This window comes from Bufo gargarizans, chromosome 4, assembly GCF_014858855.1.
Source record: "Bufo gargarizans isolate SCDJY-AF-19 chromosome 4, ASM1485885v1, whole genome shotgun sequence".
NCBI lineage: Eukaryota > Metazoa > Chordata > Amphibia > Anura > Bufonidae > Bufo > Bufo gargarizans.
The window spans coordinates 14,380,202-14,407,131 of NC_058083.1; the positions used below are offsets into that span (position 1 = coordinate 14,380,202).

At 43.5% G+C, this 26,930-nt stretch overlaps 1 protein-coding gene across 5 annotated transcripts in view; it reads left to right on the forward strand.

Annotated features, from left to right (window-relative positions):
* Positions 1-26,930, forward strand: part of LDAH (lipid droplet associated hydrolase) — a 249,584-nt gene that overhangs the window by 37,946 nt on the left and 184,708 nt on the right. For 2 of the 5 annotated variants that reach the window (XM_044289610.1, XM_044289612.1), the window contains exons 2-4: positions 7,618-7,734; positions 9,828-9,976; positions 25,257-25,391. In XM_044289610.1, coding sequence (XP_044145545.1) covers positions 7,618-7,734; positions 9,828-9,976; positions 25,257-25,391 — 401 coding nt within the window. The remainder of the gene's footprint in view (positions 1-7,617; positions 7,735-9,827; positions 9,977-25,256; positions 25,392-26,930) is intronic. The other 3 variants (XM_044289615.1, XM_044289614.1, XM_044289613.1) reach the window with 2 other exon arrangements.

A 26,930-nucleotide genomic window follows, 5' to 3' on the forward strand; every position in this document is an offset into this window, starting at 1 on the left:
GACGCCGGGAGCAGAGACAACCAGCTGATTGCCCCATCACAGTGGTTGGAATGGGATATCAGGTGTAAAATACAGCATCTCTCTATATGCGCTAAAGTGCCGAGCCTCTATGTAAGAGCTGCTCCGGTGTTGGAGGACTTGAGCTGCGTTATGTAAGCAACCATTCATCTGAACGGCCGCCACATAATACTGCAGGGGACATACTAGGCTGGCTGTGCCTTCCCTCTGGCAGTGGTTTTCCCAGGAGGCAAGGAGCGGGAGCGACCAGCTGATTACCACGTCACAGTGGTGGAATGGGATATAGCATCCCCCGCTGTGACCTAGAATGATGAGCCGCTCTGTACTCAAGGGCGCTCAAGCCGTCCCAACGTTACATGAGTGACTGTTTGCCTTCCCTCTGGCAGCTGTTTTCCCGGGATGCCACAATCGGGCATCTCGGGATATCAGGTGTATAATATAGCATATCCCGCTATGACCTAGAGTGATGAGCCACTCGGAACGGGAGAACTCGAGCCATCGTGACGGTACATGGGTGACCATTCATCTGAATGGCCACCGCCTAATAGTGCAGGGGACATACTAGGCTGGCTGTGCCGGTGGTTTGCCAGAACGCCTGGAGCAGGGGCGATCAACTGATTACCACGTCACAGTGTATTACCTGCTGTCCCAACATATGCCACAAATGTGGGTGAGCAGATTTTTGCGATAGTTTGGCTGCCCCCCGCCCCCCCGCCCCCCGCCAGTAATTGTATTCTCCATAATATATATAATGTGCTCATACCTGCATTTGATCCAGCTCGTCCTGTATATAAATGACGTGGCACTAGCGAGGAAGCGTGTATTTACAGTAACTGCATCCTAGCGTCCAGTGTTTGTCTCATTGTAGATGGCGTACGCCATTATGATATAAAGAGCGGCTTTGTCAGCGTAAACTCCCCATCACCATCCGTCGGAAAAATGTGTGCAGAGGTAATGTGAAAACAGCTGTATAGCCGGCTCCATGGGGCTTGAACGGCGTCCAAATGTCTTGGCTGGCGTGATGACAACACGTCTATAATGACAGGGGGTCATGTGATCACTTTAACTTCAGAAGAGGTACACTTTTTTCTCTCTTTAATCAGTTTGGTGATGTCATCGGCACCTGTTACCATTTTCAGTCTTGTTGAAAGGTCCCGTAAATAAAGAAGGCAAATTTGTCATCATTTATCTGGGTGACATTTACCGGTTTCGATAAACGGCTGCAGAATGAATGCGCCTTCCATGAAAACAACTTTTTTTTTTTTTCCCCCTGGTACGCATTGTATACAGTATCATTCATACACAGGGCCCGCGCCGGACCCCGTATGTGATTAATGTCTGCTGCAAAACAAAGATACCTGTGTTGGAGATTCATTTCAAAAACTTTTCATACAGAATTCTCATTAAAAAAAAAAAAAATTCCTCCTTAAAGGGATTGTACAGGATTTTAAAAACGTAGCTGCTTTTTCCCCAAAACAACGCCACCCCTGTCCACAGGTCATGTGGGGTATTGCAGCTCAGCCTTGTTCGCTTCAATAGAACTGAGCTGCAATACTAGACGCAATCCGTGGACAGGTGCGACCCTATTACTGGAAGAAAAGGGGTATGCCACCCTTCAAGGTGTTTTTATTTTACCAAACTGTGGGAAGGTCATTAAAATAATTAAAAAAAGTACCTTCCAGAACTACCTCCGATCCAGCATCGCGCTCTCTGCATGTATTGTTTTGGTTGTAGCGGTCACACCCTGTATACTGCTGAACCCACTCACTGGCCTCGGTGGTGTCGTGCCGTAAACTGCTGAGGCCAGTGAATGGCTGCAGCGGTATTTGGGATATCACTATGGCAGCCCAAATAATATGTTGTGGCTGCAGCCCGAGGACAGAGGGGATTGGAGGGGGCTCGGAAAGGTAAGGTCAGGTTTTTTTTAGTTTTTTTTTTTTACTTTGACAGGCTCCCAGCATTTTGGAGTATGAAAAAAAGAACTTAGACAACTCCTTTAAAAAATGATGGTGTAATACTAGAACATGCAATCGCTGTATTATCTGACATCTGTGACCCCCACAATCCTGAGAATGTAATGCTCTGGCTATCTGCTGTCCAGGTAACGCAGCATTCAGGTGTATGGCGCCAGTTCTCTGCACAGTCAGATGGCCGGGAGCGCCGCAGCGCAGGGAAAAAGTGCTAAACCTGCGCTGCAACCCCTTGTTTCTCAGGATCGGTGGAAGTCAGAGAGGTTGGACCTAAAGTGATTGCATATTCTAGCACTATCTTTTAAGATCGAGATACCCCTTTCAGGCGAGGGGGTGTTTCGCTGCGGACTCACAGAGCAGCACCCGTCCTGACCTCCCATCACTGACCGGGTCGCATACCATTATATTGATTTATATTGCTATGTAACCCTTAGGGCTCATGGTCACACAACCATATGTATTTTGCGATCTCCAAAAAATACGGATGATGTCCGTTTGCATTCCGTATTTCACGGAGCGGAACAGCTGGCCCCTAATAGAACAGTCCTATCCTTGTCTGTGATGCGCACGGAGTAACTTCAGTTTTTTTTTTGCGGACCCATTGAAATGAATGGTTCCGCATACAGTCCACACAAAAAAAAAACAGACACGGAATGAAAATACGTTCATATGCATGTACCCTTACAGTTCTGGAATGTATTGGATAACACTGACAGCATTATGTCAGTGTTATACAGTACATTCCAGACCTCTAAGGGTTACATAACACCATAAATCAATATAATGCTATGCGACCAGGTCAGGACGGATGCTGCGCTGCGGTCCGCAGTGTGACACCCGCTCGTCTGAAAGAGGCCTTAATCAAGTTTTATACATCAGGAAAATTTTCTACACTCAATTTCATAATATATCCCTTTTATCAAACTTTAAAAGGGCATTCCCATCTCGGACATGATATGCCCCCAATGTCCAATAGGTTCAAGTCTACTTAGAATGGAGCCCCCAACGTTTTCGAGGGCGCACCACACATGTGGAGCCGCCCTCCATTCTTTTCCTGTGGGAGCGCCAAAAATAGCCGAGCGCCGGCTTGGCTATTTCCCGTCAGCCCCATAGAAGTGAATGGAGCGGTGGCCACGATTGCCGCTCGGCTTTCTGCGCTCCCACGTGAAGCAATAGAGGGTGGTCGCACATGCACAGTGCACCCTTTTTGACCCATCCCCCTCACACAAGCACAGCTTCTGTGTAGCCCATGACTGGCTGTTTTCACTCATCGATGACATCATGCATTCACATCACGGGAATAACGTATCTTAGTGTATATGTGCCTTACATGCAGTCTTCACCGCTGAGGCCACTGGCTGCATTTCTTTTGCTGCAGAGTTTTGTGTAACTGACATAAATCCATCAGCTGCTTCAGTTTCTGACAACTCTCTCTGCTCTCCCTCTTCCTCCTCTCAGTGTCAGAGATAGCAATAGGAAGGGGGAGCCTTTTCTACAACGCAGATCAGAGTGTGGATAGGGAGGAAAGCACTCACACGGGGCATTCTGTAAGGAAAGGAGGCAGAGATTACTAACATAGTCTTCAATATCAGTGTCTATTAGCATAGGCTGTAGTAGGAGACATCAGACCAGAAGTGAAGTTGTGCTGATACATGAGAGCTAGTGAAGACAGCAGCATCCTGGACACACAGAGCATGTATACCTGGGAGGGACACTTTTACATGAAAAAAAAAAAAGTCTGAAACTAGAAGCAGCTTACAAACTGAATATCAGTGATCTGAAAATGAATGAAGATCGCAGACTGAATCGTAGTGCAACTTTTTTGTTTTATTCAAGGTAACCACTAACACATGAAAAAATAACTTTTTCCATGTCAAAGGTGTCCATAAACTTTAAATATCCTTTTGTTGAGGTTCAGTTACATCTTTGGCCTCCAGGAGACAATGTTCTTGCTTAAGAACAGGATGTTGTCTGTAGAAGACTACTGCCAGAAACATCCCGTTCTTTTGTAGGTCACACTCTACCTCACTTGAACCTGGATGATCTAGAAGCTGGTAGCATGCTCAATAGACCAATGTTTGTAACAGAAGAATAAGTTTATATTACGTCAATGTTTTAATAAGGCGCTCCATCAATAATGGAACAAGTTCTCCAATGGACCTGAAAATGACCTCACATTTGTGGAAATGAAATTTAGAAGTGGAAATTGTTGAGTAGAGGGGTTTCCATGACTTCAAGAAATGCTATAGAAGTTCATAAAGATTTCCATGTGTCCTTGAAAAGTTTTTCATCAGTCCTAAGAAATTATGATCTGGGCAGGATTGGGGAATCTGAGGTTCTCCAAAGCCTAGCCCAGTGATCATGTACTGCCATGGTCATAATTCTGATCCAGACAAGGTCACCAACCGTGTAAGGCCTCCTGCACACGACCGTAGGTGTCCCGTTGCCGTATTGCGGACCGCATATGCGGATCCGCAATGCACGGGCACTGTTCCGTGTGCATTCCGCACCATGGGTCCACAAATCCCGAGATGCGGAACGGAAGCAATACGGGGTGGTTCCGTTCCGTACTTTCGTTCCGCAAAAAGATAGAACTTGCTCTATCTTTGTGTATGTACCAGTCAGTCATAGCCATCTGTTTATATGGCTTTAATCTCAGGGACCACCTTGGTGTTTAGTAATCATCTGATCAAGTCACCCTCCTCGGCTAAAAGATTTTCCCTCCTCCTTAAAGAGGTATTCCGGTAGGTATAAGTTATCCCCTATCCATAGGACAACTCTGTTCATTTCTGTGGGAGTCCTGGAGATAGCCACAGTGCTTGGCTATCTCCAGAACTCTCCAAGAAATCAATGAAGCGGCTGCGCGCATGTGCGACTGACTGCTCCGGTCATTTTAGGGGAGCAGCAGAGGGTACAAGGACCCTGTTCTCGTGATCAGTGATGGTCCCAGCAGTAGGACCCCCAACCATCTGATAGTTATCCCCTATCCTGTGGATAGGGGATAACTTGTATTACCCCTTTAATGTTGGGTTGGAATGGGTAATAGCAATTGCTCTGGGCATCCCCAATATGGTATGCCGGGAGTAGAATATTGATGACCTATCCTTAGGGTAGGTCATCAACATCAGATCAGTGGGGTCCGACACCAAGCACTACCACCAATGTTTGAAGAGGCTGCAGTGTGACAGTGAGTGCTGTGGCTTCCTCACAGCTTACCAAGCACAGCGCCGGCCATTCGATAGTGGCTGTGCTTGGTGTCACTGGCCTAGGACGAGGCTGCAGCGCCCACCGGAGCATCATGGCCTCTTCAATCATCTGATCGGTGGGGGTGCTGGAAGTTGGACCCCACCAATCAGATATTGGTGATCTATCCTGAGAATAGGGCCTCAATATTCTCCACCTGGAAAACCCCTTTGAAAAAAATCCAGCTAAAAACAGACATACAGGGGATGCTTTCCATGTATTTAGATAACTTGTAGGTTGTTCAGGAGGATGACAAAATTAAAGGGGTTGTACAGGCAGTATATATTGATGACCTATCATCAGGATACATCATCAAGATCTGATCGGTGGGGTCCGACACCCGGCACCCCCACTGATCAGCTGTTTGAAGGAGCGGGTACTCCATGTGAGCGCTGCTTCCTCTTCATTACACTGCCCATCGTCTCAGAAGTGCAGTGTAATTACAAGTACTCTCTCCATTCACTTGATAATTGCAGTACACCGCCGCTACAAGGGAGACAAGGGGCAGTGTAATGAAGAGGAAGCAGCACTCACATGGAGTACCTCCTCCTCTTCAAACAGCTGATCAGTGGGGGTGCCGGGTGTCGGACCCCCGCCATTATGATATTGATGACCTGCATTTCAAGCCCTAATTAGCATATGGAATTGAACACTGGTGCAACAGATTTTTGCCATCCAGGTATCATTTTAATAAGCAGGATCAGCCCTAACATACAGTATATGGTTTGACAGAGTTATTCCATTCCTCTTTAAAAATTAAAAAAAGAAAAAAAGAAAAATTCCTCAGCTTCTAATGTACTTGGGGACAAAAAATAAATAAAAAAATAAAAGTTAAACACTTCAAAGAAACTAGTCTGTAATTAAAAGCAGCGTGGTTGACTTAGATAAAATCAGACCTGCTGATTCAACACACTAACATTACAATACTATAGCGGGAGCTATAAAACTTCTACAAACACGCGTCACATTAGACAGCGAGTGAGAGGTGTGTGATTGACGGCCGAAGCTCATTAGGGTCTTGAACCTCAAAGTTTCTGAGAAGGGGGGGAACGTTTCTAAACCATTTGGGGGAGAGGTGTTAAAAACATCTACAGGTGTTAAAATGTAGTTTGGCAGCTAATGGTTGATAAAGTCTTGTCCATAAACCCCCAGGAAAAAAAACATTGAGTGAATTGTAAAAGAAAGCTGGAAGCCAAGCAAAACGGTGCTCCGGAGTGATAGGCGATTGGTGCTCCTCGATATGCCTTTGGATATGTCAGACATGACTTAGGTGAAAATGGAGACGTAACATAACACATTAGTATGCTAAAGGGATTTTACGGGACAATTATATGGTCTATAGGTGGGGGTCCAACTACAGCACCCTGCCAATCTGCTAGTTGTGGGGCCACTGCACTCCTGTGTGCACCACACCCTCTTAAAGGGGGTATGCCATGGCTCATGTAAAAAATAAAAATCAGACACCATATAGTACATGACAATCTCTTACTAACAAAGCTAGAACCAGCCCTGTACCTCACATGGATCCAGAGATCTCCCCCATTTATTGCTCCAATTCTACTGCTAGATATATTTCAGGCTGGCAGCTCAGGGGGCGTGTCCTCTCTCAGGGTGTGTCCTATCTTGTAGCTCTGTTCTTGTAGCGGCCAGAGCTTCTAACAGACGATAGGCCTGGTGATGATTGCAGATTTAAACTGAGCATGTGCGACCACCTCAGTACAGTGGACAAGAAATAAGGAAAATAAGAAACAGCAGGTGGCGCTATACAGATAGCTCAGTGGCTATACTAACTTTTTTATTACATGCAGTTACTAAAGTATTCAGATCCAGATGCTGGTTTGAAAAACGTAGAATATTTTTTGTGGCACAACTTCTTTAAAGGGTTTCTGTCATGAGAAATAACGTTATGTAGCTGACTGACATGTCAGCAGTACATAACAGTGGGCTTTATAACTCCCTGCCTGCCTCCGTTCTCTTAAAAAACTGACTTTTATAATATGCTAATGAAACCTCTAGGCGCTATTAGGGCATTGCTTCAGCACCTAGAGCAGGCATCCTCAAATTGTGGCCCTCACAGCGGTTGCAGAAAGTCTTTGTCTGCAGGTAAGATGACCATAGGCAGCTGTTCCTCTAGCTGGTGGCGAAGAACATTCTTTTTGTCAAAGCAAATTGAAATATCTTATTTACCAAAAGAAGATTTTCTAACGTCTCTATTTTCCAGTTTAGGCATTGATAACCTTTAAATCGGCCAAATCCTGGTCCAAAAGTTTGCATTTGGCCGTGAAATTGGGTCAGATCATCAGGAATCTAGTGAGGCTTATTCACATTAGGAATTCCATTTGTGCTCTGAAAATGTGATAACTTGTTATAATTCTTCTTCTTCTAGCAGGACAGAACTGGCAAGGTTGGCCTGGAGGCAAATGCACTACTGGTTCCTCTCGGAGAGATTTTTGGGAGTTAGGAAATCCAACCTTGCTGCACACAACCAACTGTCCACCACAAGGTCCGGAAGCCATAGTAGCCGGAGTGATCACACGATCTTTACTTTCCTTTAGATCCTAATCTGTACCCAGTAGCAGTCGATTAAAGACACTTGTCCTGTGGTCTCATGTATTGTTTAAAGGGGTGCCCAGGTTTAACTAATTGATAACCTATCCTTAAGCTGGATTTACATGGGCTGACTGAGCAGCCGATTGTCGGGAAGGAAGCGTTCGATCCTCACAGTATGAGGACGAGGGATCACTATAGCAGTCCCTCATCCTCATACAGATTCATGGTTTCTGAGCAGCAGATCACCTGTTGAGACCACATGATCTATGATCGGTGGTGCCTGCATGTACGACAGGATTACCCGATGAACAAGCGTTTCACACGTTCATCGGGTGATCGTGGCACTCTTACATTGCCAGATTGTTCGGAACGACCGTTCGCAAGAATGGTCCTTCCTAATAATCTGTACGATTCTTGGGCCGTGTAGATGCACCTTTAGGCCACTTTCACATGGTCAATATTTGATCAGTACTTTGCATCAATATTTGCAAGCCAGAACCAGGTGTGGGTCCACAACATGGCAGATGTACATATCTCTCCATAATACTTTTTCTCTGTAGATTCCACTTCTGGTTTGGCGTACAAATACCGATATAAAATACAGACCAAATACTGACCATGTGAAAGTGGCCTTAGGATAGATCATCACCAGCTCCCAGCAGCCCCACCGATGAGCTATTTTGAGGACCTGCAGCACCAGAACCACACAACTCTGTACGCTGTGGTGGACATACCTGGTTACAACAGCGTTTCTCCTAAGGATAGGTCATCAGTGAGTTAGTCCCGAAAAAAAACCTTTAATATTTCATATGGCAATTCTGAGCTTATATCTGGGGATCCCTTGTTGTCAATTCTATTTAATGGCCTCTACAAGGAGCGTCTCTGAGTCTGGAAGACTCCATCTCTCTGCACCATGTGGTTGCAATAAGCAATTTATTGTGTAAAGAAAAGGCATTGTCTCCTTTCTCACCAGAGAGTCTTATGGGAAGAAATTGAAGGGATGGCCAACTTATCTCTCTAGCCAAAGTTTTTTTTGGGGTTCACATGAATGGGACAAAACTGCAGTATCCTTCACAGGTCCGCTACTAAGCAGACATAGTGCAGTATAAAGAGGCCACAGCACTTGCCTGAGCCACAGCCCCTACAAACAGCTGGTTGGCAGGAGTCAGACCCCTACCGACAGGGTCGGACTGGACCACCAGAGTACCAGATGATCCTCCGGTGGACCTAAGCTCTGACAATAATGGACCCTTAGTAAAACTGGAACCTTAAAGCCCTATATACACAGAAGGTGGATCCTCAGAATAATTTTTTCTGGTAGGCCCAAGGAACTTCAGTCTGACGCTGCCTATCAGCCCTATTCCTGAGTGTAGGCCATCAGTATTTTAAACCTGCAAATCAATGGTTCTGAGATTCCTGAACAAATGGAGCAGTTGTCAAACATAGGCACTGCTCCTCCCTTCATTCTCTGTTGACTGTTGGTGATAAGCAAGATGTTGGGTCTTTAAAGATGGCACCCACTCAGGAGCGGATGCCACATCCATGGGCATGCCTGCTGTTTTATGAACTTGTAACCCATTAGATGCCATGTTCAACTGCAATTACGCTCCTGGGGACAGAACGGCTCCCCACCACTGGGAACAAAGGAGCTGTTCAGTTGCTATGGCAGCCTCAGGCCTTTTGAGGTTCTGAGACCTGTCAAAGGGAAGTTCCTATCAAGCCCTGCCTGTGGTAGGGCTTGATAGGAATGTAGTAATTCTGCAATGATAATCCCTTTAAACAACAGCCTATTTTTTGATGACACTGTCTTGGCATTCTTCATTGAATTATCTTTTGGCTCCACCAGGCATGATGGGTGCTTGAGATGTTTGGTAATTACTAAAGAACCAAATGTATGTAGTTGTGGGCATCTTTAAAGAAACCATTAGCATTGCTTATATTTTGCATGACTACTATTATATTGTGTTAATTGGTGTAAAGGAAGACTAAACCTATTGTCTTCACCTTTTTGCCATATTTAACAATTTTCCTCTGTACACTCTGCAGAAATATGTCAGAAGAACATATCCCTGTGCATGATGAATTCATCTACTGCCTCGGAGCTGCTACACAAGTTCTTAAATTTGGGCGTTGGAGGGATCTGCAGAAAACCTCAGATGAAGCCCCACCTAAGCTATTGTTCCTTATCATCCCAGGTGGGTAAACAGTTTATCTTGATTCTTACCTGTGCACCTTCTGCCTTGTCCACGACATTAAAGTAGATTTATCAGTATTAAATCTATATTCAACTTCATAATAATTTTTTATTCGAATGCAGTTAAAATGAAAAATTAAGCAACTGTGCATAAATTGTTGCGTGTCTACAGCTGCTGTGCAGATCTGTGTGTAACCATGGTTACAGACTACAAGAAGACCCTTTGTAGTCTGACTCCACAGTCATGAACCTTTCGTTTTTACGAACATTCATTTGTTAGAGTGACTAGAAGTAGGGGACGTTTGGATGGCAATGTGACTTCAAGATCAGACTACACAGGGTTTATTTGTAGTCTGTTACTATAGAGACCGGTAGTTTTTTTTTAGGAGCTGTAAATACAACCAAAAAGAGTATTTTAATTAAAACAATTTACAAAGTAGCATCAACATAAGTTATAAAGTTGCACCTTCCTCTTAACGGTAGCCTATTACCCGCATCCAGGGATCGGTGATAATAAATTTTGCGCCATTTGTCAAATAACCCCTTGGACAGAATACAGTGTTTTTGTCTCATTCCTGAGACGTTCTAATGTGCCAATGAATAGTAAAGCTCTTTACAAGGTTTTATAAATGTTATTCCACATGGATGCCATGGCGCAGAAATTTTCTCAGAGTTTCGAAAATCATAGCAACATCCTTTCAACTTTTACCAAACTCACTCTACTCCATGGAGACACCAGGCTTTCAGCATCTTTGAAGGAACACTATGAGAGCCAACATATGACCCGAGAGCGAGGTCAGACTTCTGCCGTATCTCCCCGCTTTGTTGTTCATTAGGCTGATGGAACCACAAACTGTGCAGCTAATATATGCACCCCCTTTTCTCCCCCGTAACCCATGTGACCAGCGATGTGAAGGGGATAAAATCCCTCCGTGTAATTACCACCGTGCTTTTCTGTCATATGGTTTTGTATATATTCTGTGTTTGTTGCTACTAATGTCTGGGAAAATGTGGTATAACTTTGTGCTACTACTTTGATATGCAAAGTACCTTCCCCCGTGTTTTTCTTCCATCGAAACCTCGGAATGCAGACCGCTATCGGAATATCTATCACTTCTCGCTTTCTTCCTACGGTGTAAACAAGTTCTATTTTGTCATTTTTTTGTGGTTTTTGCCCAGAATGTTTAGTTTACATTTAGTTTATATTCGATAATGTGTGATGTAAAGCATAACATTTTTTGTGGGTATCTCTCGTATTTGGATATTTTGATTCTAACAATTCCCGACTATAATATTTTTTTTTTACCGTGGCCGAGCCTGTTGGCGTAAGTCCCTGACTCCTCTTCTGTTTCCCTGCCAGAGTTCCTGCTGCATTTGATAGTACTTGGATTGCTTCTGGCTAAATGGAACCCAGTGACACGTTTTCGGAGGAAATTGGTAGTGTCTTGCGTGTTATTGGGAGCTCGTGTTTCATGACCTTCTAAGGAGAGATGTCCTATCCCATTATTGCTGCTTTTTGTTTTTCTTGCCGTGTGTTCTCTTACTGACATGTTGTTCCGCGGGAGAGGCTGCTGGGTCCTTTTAATTTTTTACATTTTTTTTTGTTCAGTAGAAATGTTTCGTTCTAGGCACATCTGGAAATGACAAAAAAAGAAATGATAAGGCTTGGACATTGCAGGTGATGAGTGTAAGTTTTACGACAGGCAGGGTTGCAGCTGGGATATTCGAGCTGATGGATGTTAGGTTTAGTTTATGAAATTTTTATGGATTTCCTTTTATACCTTTTTTTGCAGTTTAATGACTGGCAATAAAAAGGAGGTAGCAGATTGTTTCTCTAGTTATATGGGTAACTGTGCAATGGTCTGTACAGGTGCACCCAATGAACCCCCCCTTCCCATCATCATCGAATAAGATAATAGGTTTTCAATGTTTAATGCCATCTGACAGTATTACGGTATATTGCTAGAATGCACATTATTATATGTGGGGGTACAGTCTCTGGGACTCCCACCAATCTGGAAAACTTAGGCTCTGTTGGCTTCTCTATTGTAGCGTCACTACTGGTCACCCACTTTATAAGGTATTTAGGCCCCCATAAGTAATGGCATGTCCTAGAGATGTGTGATCATTTATTTTGCATTCACAAACTTCACACGTGTCCGTAGGCCCCCATTCAAATATGTCCATAGGCCTCATTCAAATGTGTCCATAGGCCTCATTCAAATATGTCCATAGGCCTCATTCAAATATGTCCATAGGCGCCCATTTCTCTAATGGAAGCCAAAAAGATGGTTGTGATTTTGTTGGGCTAATATGCCCAGTAAAAGTTATTTTTTCCCCTTTGGAATAGCCTAGTCGACTATGATATTCTATACAGAGGCATCCAGTTAAAAAAACATTGTATTGCACGGTATACATTTTTTTTTTTTATCATAGGGACTTATTGGTTTGTCACCGTCTGCCTACACAGTGTCATGTGTTGGTGTAATCCATTAGAAGTATACATTGGGAGATCCTCTGACTTATACTGTAACGTGTAGTTTGACTGCACCCTAACTATGGTGAGAAAACCCCCTTTATTGTGGATGCCCACTCTACAGTCTACAGAAATAATCAAGGCTGCATCAAGGTAGGTTGAGGCTTTGGACTATAAAATGGGGTCTCCACAGTCAACAGTATTCACCGATATGTCTGTGGACAAGCAAGGAACAAGGGCATTGGGTTTTACCATGCTCCATCCTTGTGCAACTGACATATACCGTATTTTTCGCCGTATAAGACACACCGGCCTATAAGACGCACCTAGGTTTTTGAGGAGGAAAATAAGAAAAAAAATATTTTGAACCAAAAGGTGTGCTTTTGGTGGGTTTTGAACTAATTGTGGTCTGTGGATGGCACTGTTATGGGGGATCTGTGGGTGACGCACTGTTATGGGGGATCTGTGGGTGACACTTATGGGGATCTGTGGGTGACACTTATGGGGGATCTGTGGGTGGCTCTTATTGGGGTCTCTGTGTATGACAGTTATGGGGGGGATCTGTGGATGACACATATATAGCATCTTATGCTATGTGTCATCCACAGATCCCCTCCATAAGTGTCCCTGTAGTGAATGACCCTCAATACAGGGCTGGGGGCCGGCATCTGGCTTTATAATGACAGCGGGGCCCGTGCAGTGACTGTATTCTACTACACGGGCCCCGCTCACTGTATAATCGTATGTCTAATAGTAAATAGTTATGTGCATAATCGCATAATGAGCGGAGTACTTACAACTACAAGCGCTCGCCGAGAGGAGGGAGGAAGCAGGAGGCAGGCCGGGAGGACAGGCGCTGGCAGCGTGAGTCATACGTCATGCGCCCACGCCGCCTGCTTCATTCATAAAGTGGGCGGCGCAGGCGCGTGACGTATGACTCACACACTGCCAGCGCCCGTCCTCCCAGCGAGCCTCCTCCCTCCTCTCGGCGAGCGTTTGTAGTTGTAAGTACTCCGCTCATTATGCGATTATGTACATAACTATTTACTATTAGACATACGATTATACAGTGAGCGGGGCCCGTGTAGTAGAATAGTCACTGCACGGGCCCCGCTGTCATTATAAAAGCAGACGCCGGCCCCCAGCCCCTCCTCCCTCACAGCTGATACACCCGCCGCGCGGCATCACGGTGGGTGTATCATTGAAAATCGCAAAATAATTTGCGCAAAAAATTCGCGCGAAAATTCGCAAATCGCTAAATAAGCTGCATTCGCCGTATAAGGCGCACTGCTATTTTCCCCCCACTTTTGGGGGGGGGGAAAGTGCGTCTTATACGGCGAAAAATACGGTAAATGGAGTCAGAGTTGTGTGGCAGTCACTTATCCCCATCTCCCTAGTGTAAAAGACAGGAATGCTCCGCTATCGGATTTCTTTTAGTTAGCGGTACTGGCAGGGCGTTAAAACTTCTGCCAAGAATAAAATAATACATAAAGTATTAGTAAAAGCTGCACGATCACCTCTTCTACTACATAGCAAAACTGTTATTAGTGGACATACATTTAAAAACCTTATTAACTCTTGTCAACTGGGAGTTTCTAAGGATGGCTGTAGGGACCAGGGTTGTCGAAAAATTACGCTTTTCGCCCTCCTAAAAATTGTTATAGTTTTGATCCAATACTAATATCCTAATAAAATGTTCAGTCACCATGTAAATACATCATATTTTATTTTGTACTGATCTTGGGTTAAAGCTGTATTATAGTCCAGAGTAGCAGGCGCAGTTCTGCAGACTTCAGAGCAGAACTCTCCCAGGATCAATGCCTGCCACAGAGTGTACACAAGATTTGTGTAATCTTCTACACTTTGCTGGTACTGTACTACGCTGAGGTTCTTCCGCATCAAGTGCAGGTAACTAAATACAGCCCCAGAACAAACCTAATAACATAAATGCAGCAGCAGACCCAAACGTATAACCTTAATGGAGCACTAGAACCAACCTGATAGCACAAGTACAGCACCAGAACCAAGCTCATAACATAAATGCAGCCCCGGAGCCAAGATTATAACATAAATGCAGCACCGGAACCAAGATTATAACATAAATGCAGCACCAGAACCAAGCTCATAACATAAATGCAGCACCAGAACCAAGCTCATAACATAAATACAGCATCAGAACCAAGATTATAACATAAATGCAGCACCAGAACCAAGATTATAACATAAATGCAGCACCAGAACCAAGCTCATAACATAAATGCAGCACCAGAACCAAGCTCATAACATAAATGCAGCACCAGAACCAAGATTATAACATAAATACAGCATCAGAACCAAGCTCATAACATAAATGCAGCACCAGAACCAAGATTATAACATAAATGCAGCACCAGAACCAAGCTCATAACATAAATGCAGCACCAGAACCAAGCTCATAACATAAATGCAGCACCAGAACCAAGATTATAACATAAATACAGCATCAGAACCAAGCTCATAACATAAATGCAGCACCAGAACCAAGATTATAACATAAATACAGCATCAGAACCAAGCTCATAACATAAATGCAGCACCAGAACCAAGCTCATAACATAAATGCAGCACCAGAACCAAGCTCATAACATAAATGCAGCACCAGAACCAAGCTCATAACATAAATGCAGCACCAGAACCAAGCTCATAACATAAATGCAGCATCAGAACCAAGATTATAACATAAATACAGCATCAGAACCAACCTCATAATATAAATACAGCACCAGAATCAATCTCATAAAAATACAGCACCAGAACCAAGATTATAACATAAATACAGCGCTAGAAGCAAGCTTATAAGGCAAATACGGCACCAGAACCAAGATTATAACAAGAATACAGCCCCAGAGCCAAGATCCTAACATAAATACAGCACCAGAACCAAGCTTATATGGCAGCAGAACCAAGCTCATAACATAAATGCAGCACCAGAACCAAGCTCATTACATAAATACAGCACCAGAACCGAGATTATAACTAGGGATGAGCAAATCGACTTTGGATAATTCAGCCGAAGTCGATTTGCATAAAACTTTGCTTTAATACTGTACGGAGCATGTACCACTTGGAACCGAACCAAAGTTCGATAAAAAGTTTTTTTACAGTAGAAATTTATTTCACGAAGTAATAACTTCGGCTAATCGGAGTCAATACATTCTAATACTGCACGGAGCGCCCACTGCGTACAGTATTAAAATAAAGTTTAATGCAAATCGACTTTCGATTAAGCATCCAAAGTCAATTCGCTCATCCCTAATTATAACATAAATACAGCACCAGATCCAAGGTCATTACATAAATGCAGAACCAGGCAACTCCACCATAACGAACCAGCTAGGCAATAACCGAACCCAGATTCAGATGCAAGGAACTGCTCAAGCAAAGTTAGTAACTAGGTGAACATGACCCTTGTTGCTCATAAGACCCATCCTGGGGTTAAGTTATCAGTAAAGACCCCTTTACACTGTCCTATATTCGGGCACACTATAGCCACGAATGCTTGTTAATGATAATCCGCCTGTTTAAAGGTGCTGCTGATTGCCTGATGAACGAGCAAAACACTCGTTCTTGAAGATCTTTGATGCGGTCACCTAAATCATGGTTTGTGGGCAGCAGATCGTGCCGCCTAAACAGAACTTTGCTGCGCACAAACACTGTTTTTGTATGGGGACAAGCAATGACCTTAGCTATGACTCCTCCCCATACTGTGGAGGAGATCACTACATGTAATAGCAGAGGTCTCCTTCATTGACAAGCGGGTGATTGCCAGGAAGGAATGCTTCCTTCCTGAGAATCGTCTCCTTCATCGAGCAGTGTAAAGGGGCCTTACGTAAGTGCCTCGGTCATTAAAGTCAATGGGGCTGAGGTGCAATACCAAGCACAGCCACTATACGATGTGCAGCGCTGTGCTTTGTGAGCTGTTGAGAGGCCGGAGCGCTCGAGATAAGTCATCATTATCTTTTCCAGGATAACCCCATTAATAGGCTTTGTTTGGCCTTCTCTTAAGCCAGAACATTGGATAATCTTGCCGAATTCATCTGAACAAGGCTAGAAATACACATCGCTGTGAGGAAAAAGTAGCATCTGCGTGGAACAATAGCTGATTGTGTCTTGCATGCCGTGGACGCTGCGCTCCTCTCACACATGCATGTGCTTAAGACGAGGACGGGAATGTTTAACACATTCCAGGCACCTGATTCTCAGACTATCACTTCTTTATAATCCTCGCACAATGGAAGTGCAGGGCTTCCCGAGCATAATAAAACACATTACCACATTGCGCTGGCGTCCCCAACGTCTGCTCACACTCCCGGGGTTTGCATCAGATCAGGGCGTCTTAATTAAACCCTATCGGTGGGACGGGTCGTGTCCTTTGATAATGTTCTAGTTGTACAATATCTCTTACAGATGTCACAGCTGCGGCAGAAAATCACTGTACGAAATCCGTAGGTTCTGAATATCTGCCAGGTTACCTATTGTTTATTACAACAACAAGGGCAGGTGCTAGTCTGTATATAAGGTGTGAATAGGTGTCAGAGGAATACACGAGGATCAGGTTCTGCGTGAGGTTCACTAGTATACCTGGTGTTCTTCTAGGGTTTTACATTCCATAATGCGAGAGGTAAACTCAGTCAAATGTGAAAAAGCAGCCATCACATAGCATTGCTACATGGTGACAGTATGGTTTCTACATCGTAGCAGCACCAGGAACATTACAGCCATATGTTACCCCTTCCCACCCGCCCCGTGCAAACTAACAGCCTAAAGGCAGAAGACCATTAATTTACGTGCTGTGTTCGATGGCGCTGCATTCTCCTGCCCACAGTTTCCTCATGAGGATAGGGCTGTCATATTGATAGCTCTATCCTGTAACTAAATGTTATTATCCTGGCATGGGTCCAGTGCCAAGCTCTGCCTAACTCTCCTCCTCAAGCCGGTCTGGACTCCTGCTGTGCAATGGGTTAACGCGGCAAGCCAGTGCGCACCAATAATGTAAGTCCTCATCAGTGACATCACTCAGAGTTAATGCAGTACACTGCATCAGCCCTGCTATACTACTCAGGATGCTGCATCAGCTCTGCTACATTGCTCAGTTATTCCCGTCTGTAGTATGCTGCAACGACTGTGCTCATTCTCTCAGTCATTCTGGTCTGCTGCATTAACTCTGTTAAGTCACTCAGCAATTTCAGTCTCCAGTATGCTGCATCAGTTCTGCTACATCACTCAATTATTCCCATTTGTGGTATGCTGCAACAACTCTGCTAATTTAGTGAGCCATTCTGGTCTCCAGTACGCTGCACAAAGTCTACACCTTCCTGCTCTGCTTCTCCAGCACTGCCTGTCTGTGTGGCTCAAGATCTCCTCTTCCGGACAAGCAGTTTAGCAGGTCCAGTTCACCAGGTGGAAACGTAGCATTAAATGAAAGCCCTCATATTGAGCGCTGTGTACAGACACGCGCAAGCACTGCTTCCACATTCAGGTTGCCGCTAAGGAATCCATGACGGTCATGATGTCGCAGGGGTTGGCCATTTTCTGATGTAAATTTTAGATATGGCGTAAACCTTTGTGTACTGGTTTCTGAAACTGTAAAAGTGGTCACTCTTACCCCTTACACATACGCTTAAGCCCCCTGCTGCCCCCGATTGCCCTCTGTAAACACTGGATGTGGTGCTCGCCTCGTCCATAGTTCCAAAGATGGCGGTGGTCAACTGATTTGACCATTTGATCACCGGCCGCTATCCATTAGTGCTTTTATCGCCAAAGGAAGCTTATCATTTGCAATTTAATTAAGACGTAAGATGGCTCCGGTTTAAGTCATTGGGTCGCCATGTAATGAACAAATGTGGGAGCTTTTTGGAATTGCCCTCTCATCTAGCTAATGGAAAGGCAAGCCAATTAGGGGAACCATTTTCTGCTGTCTGAGATTAAAAAATTAGGCCCTGCTTTTTTTTTCTTTACAGAAACTGCACCATAAAGTGTGTTTGGAGGTGCAGCTCCTCTGCAACTAGGTTATCACAGGAGGTTGTCGCAGCCCCCCACCCACAAAGAAAAGCTGACATGAATCAAACTTACATGACGGTCAGTGCAGAGCTTCAGTCTCCTCTATCTAGTGATCGGAGGTGGCCGGAAAACCACGACCCCCAGTGAGCACTTTAACGTGAGAGTTAGAGGGGTATTCCCATCTTATAAATGATGGCATATCGCTAGGGTATGCAATCACTTTATGGGCACAGGTCCCCTTCGTTCTCAGGATCGGTGGAGGTAAGTCTTAAAGTGATGGCATATCCTAGTAAATATGCCATATACCAACAAGGTAATCCTCCTTTAAAGGCTATGTACACCTTCAGAGGCAATTTTGTTTATGATTGAACTTTACTCATTTTGGGCTAAATTATATATTTTTTTATTAATCTTTATTAAAAATATTGAGCTGTTCTGTCACAAAGGGTTAACTGTTTGTCTAGCTATGTGAATTGTACTTTTTACGTTCTCACCTAATAACCCTATCTCTAATTTACTAAGAGGTCATAAACACCTATTTAAGCCACATTCTTATCAGTAAGATAAGAACTGAGCTATAATGAGTGTCAGAGAGTAGAGATAAGGAGCCCGTCAGCTAGCTGGCTGACGGAGCAGAGAGAAAATTCTAATTCTTCTATTAGAGCATCTCAGCCCTGTACAGAAAAAAGGGCTCCTAATTTGTAATAAAGACCAATTTAAAAAAGGATTTTTAGCTCAAAATGAGTACAATGCAATAAATTGCCCCCAAAGGTGTACATAGCCTTTAAATACTGCATATTCTATGCGGAGGCAGCACAATGTCTGAGTTATTAGTAGGGTCCTGGGTTTGAATCCAGGCAAGGGCAACATCTGCATGGAGTTGATATGTTTGTTCCATGTTTCCTATAGTCCAGCATATGGATTTAGCTTGTGAGCCCCACTGTGAACAAGGGCCAATGTGAGTGATGACCGCCTCTGTACATCGCTGCAGAATATGTTGGCATTATATAAGCAATGTAGCGATTTTGATAAAGAGTGATACAATCTATCGACTGCAGTTTCTTGAGTCTTTAAGGGTAAATCTTGTAGGTTTCATATCCTCATATCTTAGATTCACATTACATACTGTTCTAGCTGTGAACGGACAGAGACAACTTTGGGTTTGCTACAAATGCCTGAGAAGATGTCCTGAACCACCGCTAATCCCCAATGATACCTGTGCTCTGCTCCACAGGATGTGTCCTCAGGATCCTCGATAAGTGAAATCCCCGCCAGCTCACTTCCTAACCACATCCATTTTATTTGATCCCATGTAGGAAGAGCCGTGTTATGTGTCACGTTATATACATGTCTTTGTTAACAAATTACTCATTATCTGAAGCCCCCTTGTGAATCCCCCATGTGCCAAAAATGATACAGGGCTTAGCAAAAATGGAAACATGCAATATAGGGGACTGACGTAATACAACGCTTTATAAATGCGCATAAATTATAGGCCGGTCTCTCCGAAAATTTAAGGGATTTTCCAGTTTCAGCAGAGCAAGTTATTCATTTTAAATTTAAAGGGAAAAGTTTTCCAGTACACATCTTTATGAACTCCTCTTGTTTTCCAAGATCTCTGCTTGTTGTCATCTTGGAAGAACAATCATTGTGTCCAGGAGTTAAAAATCTACAGATTTTGGGTCTTTTTCCTTCTTCATCTGGTTTCTGAGCCAAGCAGATCTCACCGATCCTAGCTCTCGTGTTGTTTTAATGAAACATTCAGTGTGAATCTGTAGCCGCATCCCCCTCCTCCGCTCCTGTTTCGTGTATAAGGTTAGAGCTACATTTGTTTGCCTGAGAGTTGTGGTAGATTCATCTCTGGAAAACAATAACAAATTGTTTAACCGGGTTTGGGTGTTTTTTTTTTTTTTTTTTTCACTCGTTGAATGGTCACTTCTGACCTTGATTCCTATAGGACATTATTGCAGTTGTGCAGTGGTAATAGCACAATGTTTATGTGACTTGCGAGTGGACAAATGTGGCTACGTAGTCCTAGCCGTATTGTAGCTAGACCCTTTAAAACAAAATTCTGTACATGTATGTCATTTGCGTTAAGGGTAATGTATGGAGCAGGCTCACAACCTGAGATGACTCTGATCCTGGTAATTTAGCTCCCCACATGCCACATTCAGTAGCGCCCGTGGCATCTGAGAGGCTAGAATGACAGAGTCAGATCGAAGCCCCCTCAAAGAGATTGTGGGGCTCCAATCCATTGGAGGCTCCCAGGCCTTTCATCTTAAGCTGCCTACAAAGCTATGCCGCTGGCAGGGTTTGACAGGCAGCCTGTAAAAATCCCACTTACACTGCAGTCTGTTTTTTTTTTTTTTACATTCTTTCCTTGACACAAACATATTTTATATGCAGGGTGACACTTCAGTAGCCAAGTACATATCTCATGCGTCGTTGCTACTGAGGGACGGTTCTCAGGCTGTATAGCAGATAGAGATACAATATGGCAGCACTAGCCCCGATACATCATATATTACAGTGATTAGAGAAGGGTCCCAGTCTCCACACCTCTCTCATTGATCCAGCAAAGTGCTGTATGAGAGCCCTGCTGGATTATAGAACACATTTTGAAAAAAGATATTTTTTTTTCCCTGCTAAAAAGTGAGCCTTATAGTCAAAAATACAGTAATTAATTATATGTATTTTATTATCCAAACTTCACCAACAATAAAATTAAAAAAGAGATAAATAAAAATAAAAACTTGTTTCTATAGGCATCTAGTAATGACTATAAAAATAATCACATACAGTCACACCACATCATAAAAATCACACCACAAGAAAAAAGAACAAAAAAAAACTAAACATGAAAATAATTTAGCAGTGACTCAGGTGTTTCACGTTATCTCCTATCCACAAGAGAGAGGATAACTATTAGATCTGTGGGGTCCTACCGCTGGGAGAACAGGCCCCCATACCCCCTGTAGCCCCCCTGAAATGGAGTGGCCGGTCGCAAATGCCTGTTCTATTAATTTCTATGTGGTTTCCAGAGATAACTTGATCAAACTGAATACCCCTATATACGTTGGTACTTAGAATTTTTTATAACTTTTTTTATGTCTTTTTTTGAGCCATAACAATTATTTGAAATTACAATTTGTCAAGTATTTTTTATTGTACATTTTTGCAGCAAATGTTTTTATGTGTTGTTTGTTTAATTTGTAAACTTATCAGTGCATCAATGAATGATTTCCATATGAATATTTTTATTTAATCTTTTTTTTAAAATATTATTTTATCTTTTAATTCCTCATCTGTTGGTACTAAGAATGTTTTTTCTTTAATAACATTTTTAGATTTATTTTGTTTATCCTAATAATTACACCGATCTTTTAAATGAACATTTCTTATTTTATTCTCATTAATCATCAGAATTAATCGGCATTCTACGGTTTTACACACTTGTTTACCATGTTTCGTTTTTGCCCTAAATAATTTTAATTTTTTGTTTTTATGTTTCTATTTTTAATAATATTACTTGGTAAAAATCGAGATCATTGGTATTCTAGTTGCATTTTTACATTTTCATTTTGGTCATAGTTTTTTATGCAGTGAGTTTTTTTTTTTCCTTTTTTTGTGAATAATTACTTGGTGTGACATTTTCAAACTGAAAGAGCACGGGGTTAGGGGAAAAAAAGCAATCTTTTTGTTTGGATCCAACATCGGTCACAGGTGCGATCAGCTGTACAGAGTTTACCTTGTGTCCTAACAGGTGGGCTGCACGCCCCTTCTACTTTCACTGCCCCGTCCACCAGAGCTTGGGAATTTCTCTATGACCGCAGGGCCTCCTCAGGGCATGTTAGATGTTCGAAGAAATTAGAGAGGGCTAAGATTTTTTTTATTTTTTGTTCTGCTCTCTTGAAAAGATAATAGAATTTAGCGTTCAGTTGAAAGTGGATATTGTAATAGCGCCGTTAAGGAAAGAGAAGCTGTTTAGAGGTCAAGCCCGATGTGTTGACTGTAAACAGTTTAATGCATTGTGCAGGCATGTTACTTTCGGCAGCAGACCCCCAGCTCCCCTCGGTGCGCTCACCTAGTACCACCAGCCTCGGAAACATTTGCTTCCATTCAGCTGCTCTCAACAGCTGTTCAGTGAATTTCATGTAATGAGGATTTAATGCCTAACATTTCCTACAAAATATTTGAAAAGACTTGGAAGTGCTCATCTGGACTTCAAGAAAAATACTTTGTAGCCAAAACAAATCCACAAAGTGCACTAAATGTAAAGGTGGTCCGGGGAGGTTGGGGCGGGCGGGGGGTGGTTAGCCCCGGTGAGCTAAGATGTGGATTTTACAATCCAAACAATAAGGTAATTCTCGTCTACTACTGTCTGAATTGCTAACAAATGTATTTAATTTAAGCAAATGAAACCCCGGTGGTAAGGTGCACTGCAACACCTACAATTAGCTCTGGTATTAAGCAGAATAACAGGCGCCGGGCAGGTTAATGTTACACTGAGCATGTGTTCTGGGCTGAGCAGTACATTTTTGCGCTGTTTTATTCATTTTTTATATATAGTTTGCTTTCTCATTTTGTACAAAACTCCCTTAGGTCTTCTGCACATGGCCGTATTATGAATCCCTGTTATATACAGCATCCATAGACTGCCATTACCCCCCACATGGCTTTGAATTTAAATACACTTGGAGTGACTACCACTTCGTAATGTGGAACCATAGTGACCCCGTGTGCCACCGTATATCGTCCATGCGCTACGTTTTGGAGAGTGAACATTTTAATAGGGGTTTCAGCTGTTGGATATGGGGACAGGAAGTTTAAAGTGCATCTGTCAGCAGATTTCTACCTGACCTGTTACACGTGTGCTTGGCAGCTGAAGGCATCTGTGTTGGTCCCATGTTCATATGTGCCCGGATTACTGAGAAAATGATGTTTTAATATATGCAAATGAGCCTCTAGGAGCAACGGGGGCGTTGCCGTTACACCTAGAGGCTCTGCTCTCTCTGCAGTTGCGCCCTCTGCACTTTGGTTGACCAGGCCAGGTGTGATGACGTTTTCTATTGCCTGGTCCTGTCAATCAAAGTGCAGAGGGTGCGGCAGTTGCAGAGAGAGCAGAGCTTCTAGGTGTAATGACAACGCCCTCGTTGCTCCTAGAGGCTCATTAGCATATATTAAAACATCATTTTTCTCAGCAATGCAGGCAAATATGAACATGGGACCAACACAGATACCTTCAGCTGCCAAGCGCACATGTAACAGGTCAACCAGTGTCATAGGTACAAAACTGCTGACAGATGCCATTTAAAAAACTTTGTCATGTACTCACCCTACCAATCCTCAACCGTTCTCCACCGCCAGAGTTCTACAAGCCTCGGACGCTCCATTGTTTAGAATCTAGGTCAAAAGGAACCGACTATAGTAAAGGAAAGAAAAAAAAGTGATATGTCAAGATGACCTACCAGAAGTGTTTAATGGTGGGGTGCTAAGGTCCTTCTTGATCCCTGAAACAGTGGAGCAGAAGCTCTCAGTCGAGCACTGTGGCACTTTGTTCCTAATCAGTTCTCCGTTCTCCTGATCAGTTCTCCAGACTTTCTCTGGATCTGTATAGCACTTTTGCTCATCTTTGAGTAGAGACGATGACCACTTCTGCCCCTTTGTTTTCGCTAATGGTGGGAATGTCAGCACCCGGACCACAGTGATTAAACATGTCACTGTGAGTTCTAATAATTCTGTGATACCCCTGGTGCCCAGAGCGTATAATAGTATCAAAAGCTGGTGGGCTCCTTTTGGCTTCTGAGCCACTGGTTGTGGAACGCAGATCTAGGGTTCTGATGTGCTCACAGGCCTCAATAGGTGCTACTATGGATGAACCGTCACTGGATAGTAAATGAGAGGGCAGGATAATACAACTTTTCTCTTACTGTACTCCTCAAATGTGGTATCTTACTGTAATTCCATTAGAAGCTTTAGGTTGTGAAGAAGTAAAATAAACCACTTCAAGATCCATCGGAACAGCATCCCTATCTAGAGCTGATTTTTCTGTGACTGAGTTTTAACTCCATGTATTATTTATATATTAGCCCTCTTCTTTGAGTGGACCCCAGATTTTCACTGCAAATTTGGGTGGTCGTCTCCGATAGCTTTTGCAGTATTAAAATTAAGGTAAGATCACACAACTAAAATAAATGGCGCCAGGAAAAAATAAAAGACCTCCCACATACAGGCCAAAGCGTGAAAGGGTCCTGATGGTCACACAATCCATGCTGAGTCCATAGATCCAGCCATTATCTGTCCGAAGAAGGGCCCGTTAAAGTCTGAAACATTGCCAAAGTGATGAAATGTGAATTTGAATATAAAGGGGTTGGCCCATCTCAGACAATGATAGCATATTGCCAGGATATGCCGTCAATGTCACATAGGTGCTGGTCCTAACTCTGGGATCCGCTCCTATGTCCAGAAGGTGGACCCCGAAGTTAAGGAGAGTGCCCCACGAATGCGCGGCGTGCTCTCCATTTATCACTAAGGGAGTTCTGAAAATAGCCGAGCGAGCACATTCAGCTATCTTTGGATGTCCCATAGCGGTGAATAAAGAGCGGACACAAATGCTACCACCTCTCCATTTGCTGGACAGCCGGCGCTCACCAATTTTCGAAACTTTTATAGGGTGGTCATTCCTGCTTTTTTTGTAACTCTGACAACCCCTTTAAGGAATGCTGTATTATGTTAAATTATTATTTTTCTGCTGTTTATTTTTTAGGTAATCCTGGAGTAGTCGGATTCTACAAAACTTTCATGCAGTCCCTTTACTGTGGGTTTAACAGAAAATATCCAGTATGGACTATCGGCCATGCAGGGCACTGTTCACCACCTATTGGAATGGATATGACTGACGGTATGATATTCATTATTTATGTAAATGTATGAATTGTATTTTCTTTTCTTCAAATTTGCGGTCACGGCTAATGCATTACCATGCTGACCCTGTACCTTCAAACAATGACAAGTACACCTCGGCATTTATCAGTAAACCGCATGTGGCTCGGCTGCAAGTGTAATAGCACCCTATAGGTATAACTGCAAAAAAAGGTGCAGGTGCATGGCTAGAAACATAAAGGAAAAAAAGAGACAATGCAGCAGCACACTGCAAACACAAATAAGGTACAATAATGCCATAATTATAGAAAACACTAGCAGAAGGACCCTGCTTCGCACGGGTATATATTTGATCTATTTAATTTAATGTTTCTGTGTGTCGTTAAAAGATATCCACAGAATCCCCCATAACTGTGACCTCTACAGCACCCCGCATTCTTAACAGTGAACGCCACTGTCGCTCACTCCTTAACACTGACCACCCCCACAGTGCCCCGCCTCCTTACAATGGGACGTCTACAGCAGCCCGTTCCCTTAACTTTAAGCTTCACAGTAGCCCACCCCTTTAACAGTGAGTTTCACAACACCTCACTCCCTTGACATTGACTTTCTCAGGGACATGCCCCTTTAACAGTGACCTTCACAGTGCCCGCCCCTTTTAACAGTGACCTCCACAGTGCCCGCCCCTTTAACAGTGACCTTCACAGTGCCCGCCCCTTTTAACAGTGACCTCCACAGTGCCCGCCCCTTTAACAGTGACTTCCACAGTGTCCGCCCCTTTGACAGTGACCGCCACTTTAACTGTGACCTACACGGTGCCCGCCCCTTTAACAGTGACCTCCACAGTGCCCTGCCCCTTTAAGGCTAGGGCTACACGACGACATGTGTCGTGCGACATTTTGTCTCAACAATTTTTATAATGATAGGCTATGGTGTCGCACTGCGACATGTGACATGTTGCGACTGCGAAACGACAGTCGCAAAAAAATCCATCCAAGATGGATTCATGTAGCAGTGTGGTTGTGCCTTGTGTGCCGTGCGACTTGGGGTTGGCTGGGTTGTAATGGAAACCTGGAGTAAAGCTGTGTGTATGTGGAGACTAAGGGCCTGAGAGATTCTATTGGCTGATGAGGGACATCTGACCATGTGTATTGCAGTTGGCATATGCAGGTAATTTTTTGGGAATATCTCAGGAACGGTACATGCTAGAGAGCTGTGACCCCCACACAATTTCTTTCCAGGTAGAAACGAATGTGTATACTAAGTTTTTGTTGAAATCGATGGTTGCGTTTTTGAATGATCGCGGAACATACATACACACACACGTATATACATACGTCCTTTTTTATATATATAGATTCTGGTGCTAATGCTACGCTTATTTTGTACAAAATTATTTGGGCCCGTCTGCCAAACGTCAAGGCTTTGACGTTTGTCAGACGGGCCCAAATAATTTTGTACAAAATGTATTTGTCAATAATCTCAAATTTGCAAAATAAGCGTAGCATGAGCACCAGAATGTTTTCTATAATGATGGCATTATTGTACTTTATTTGTG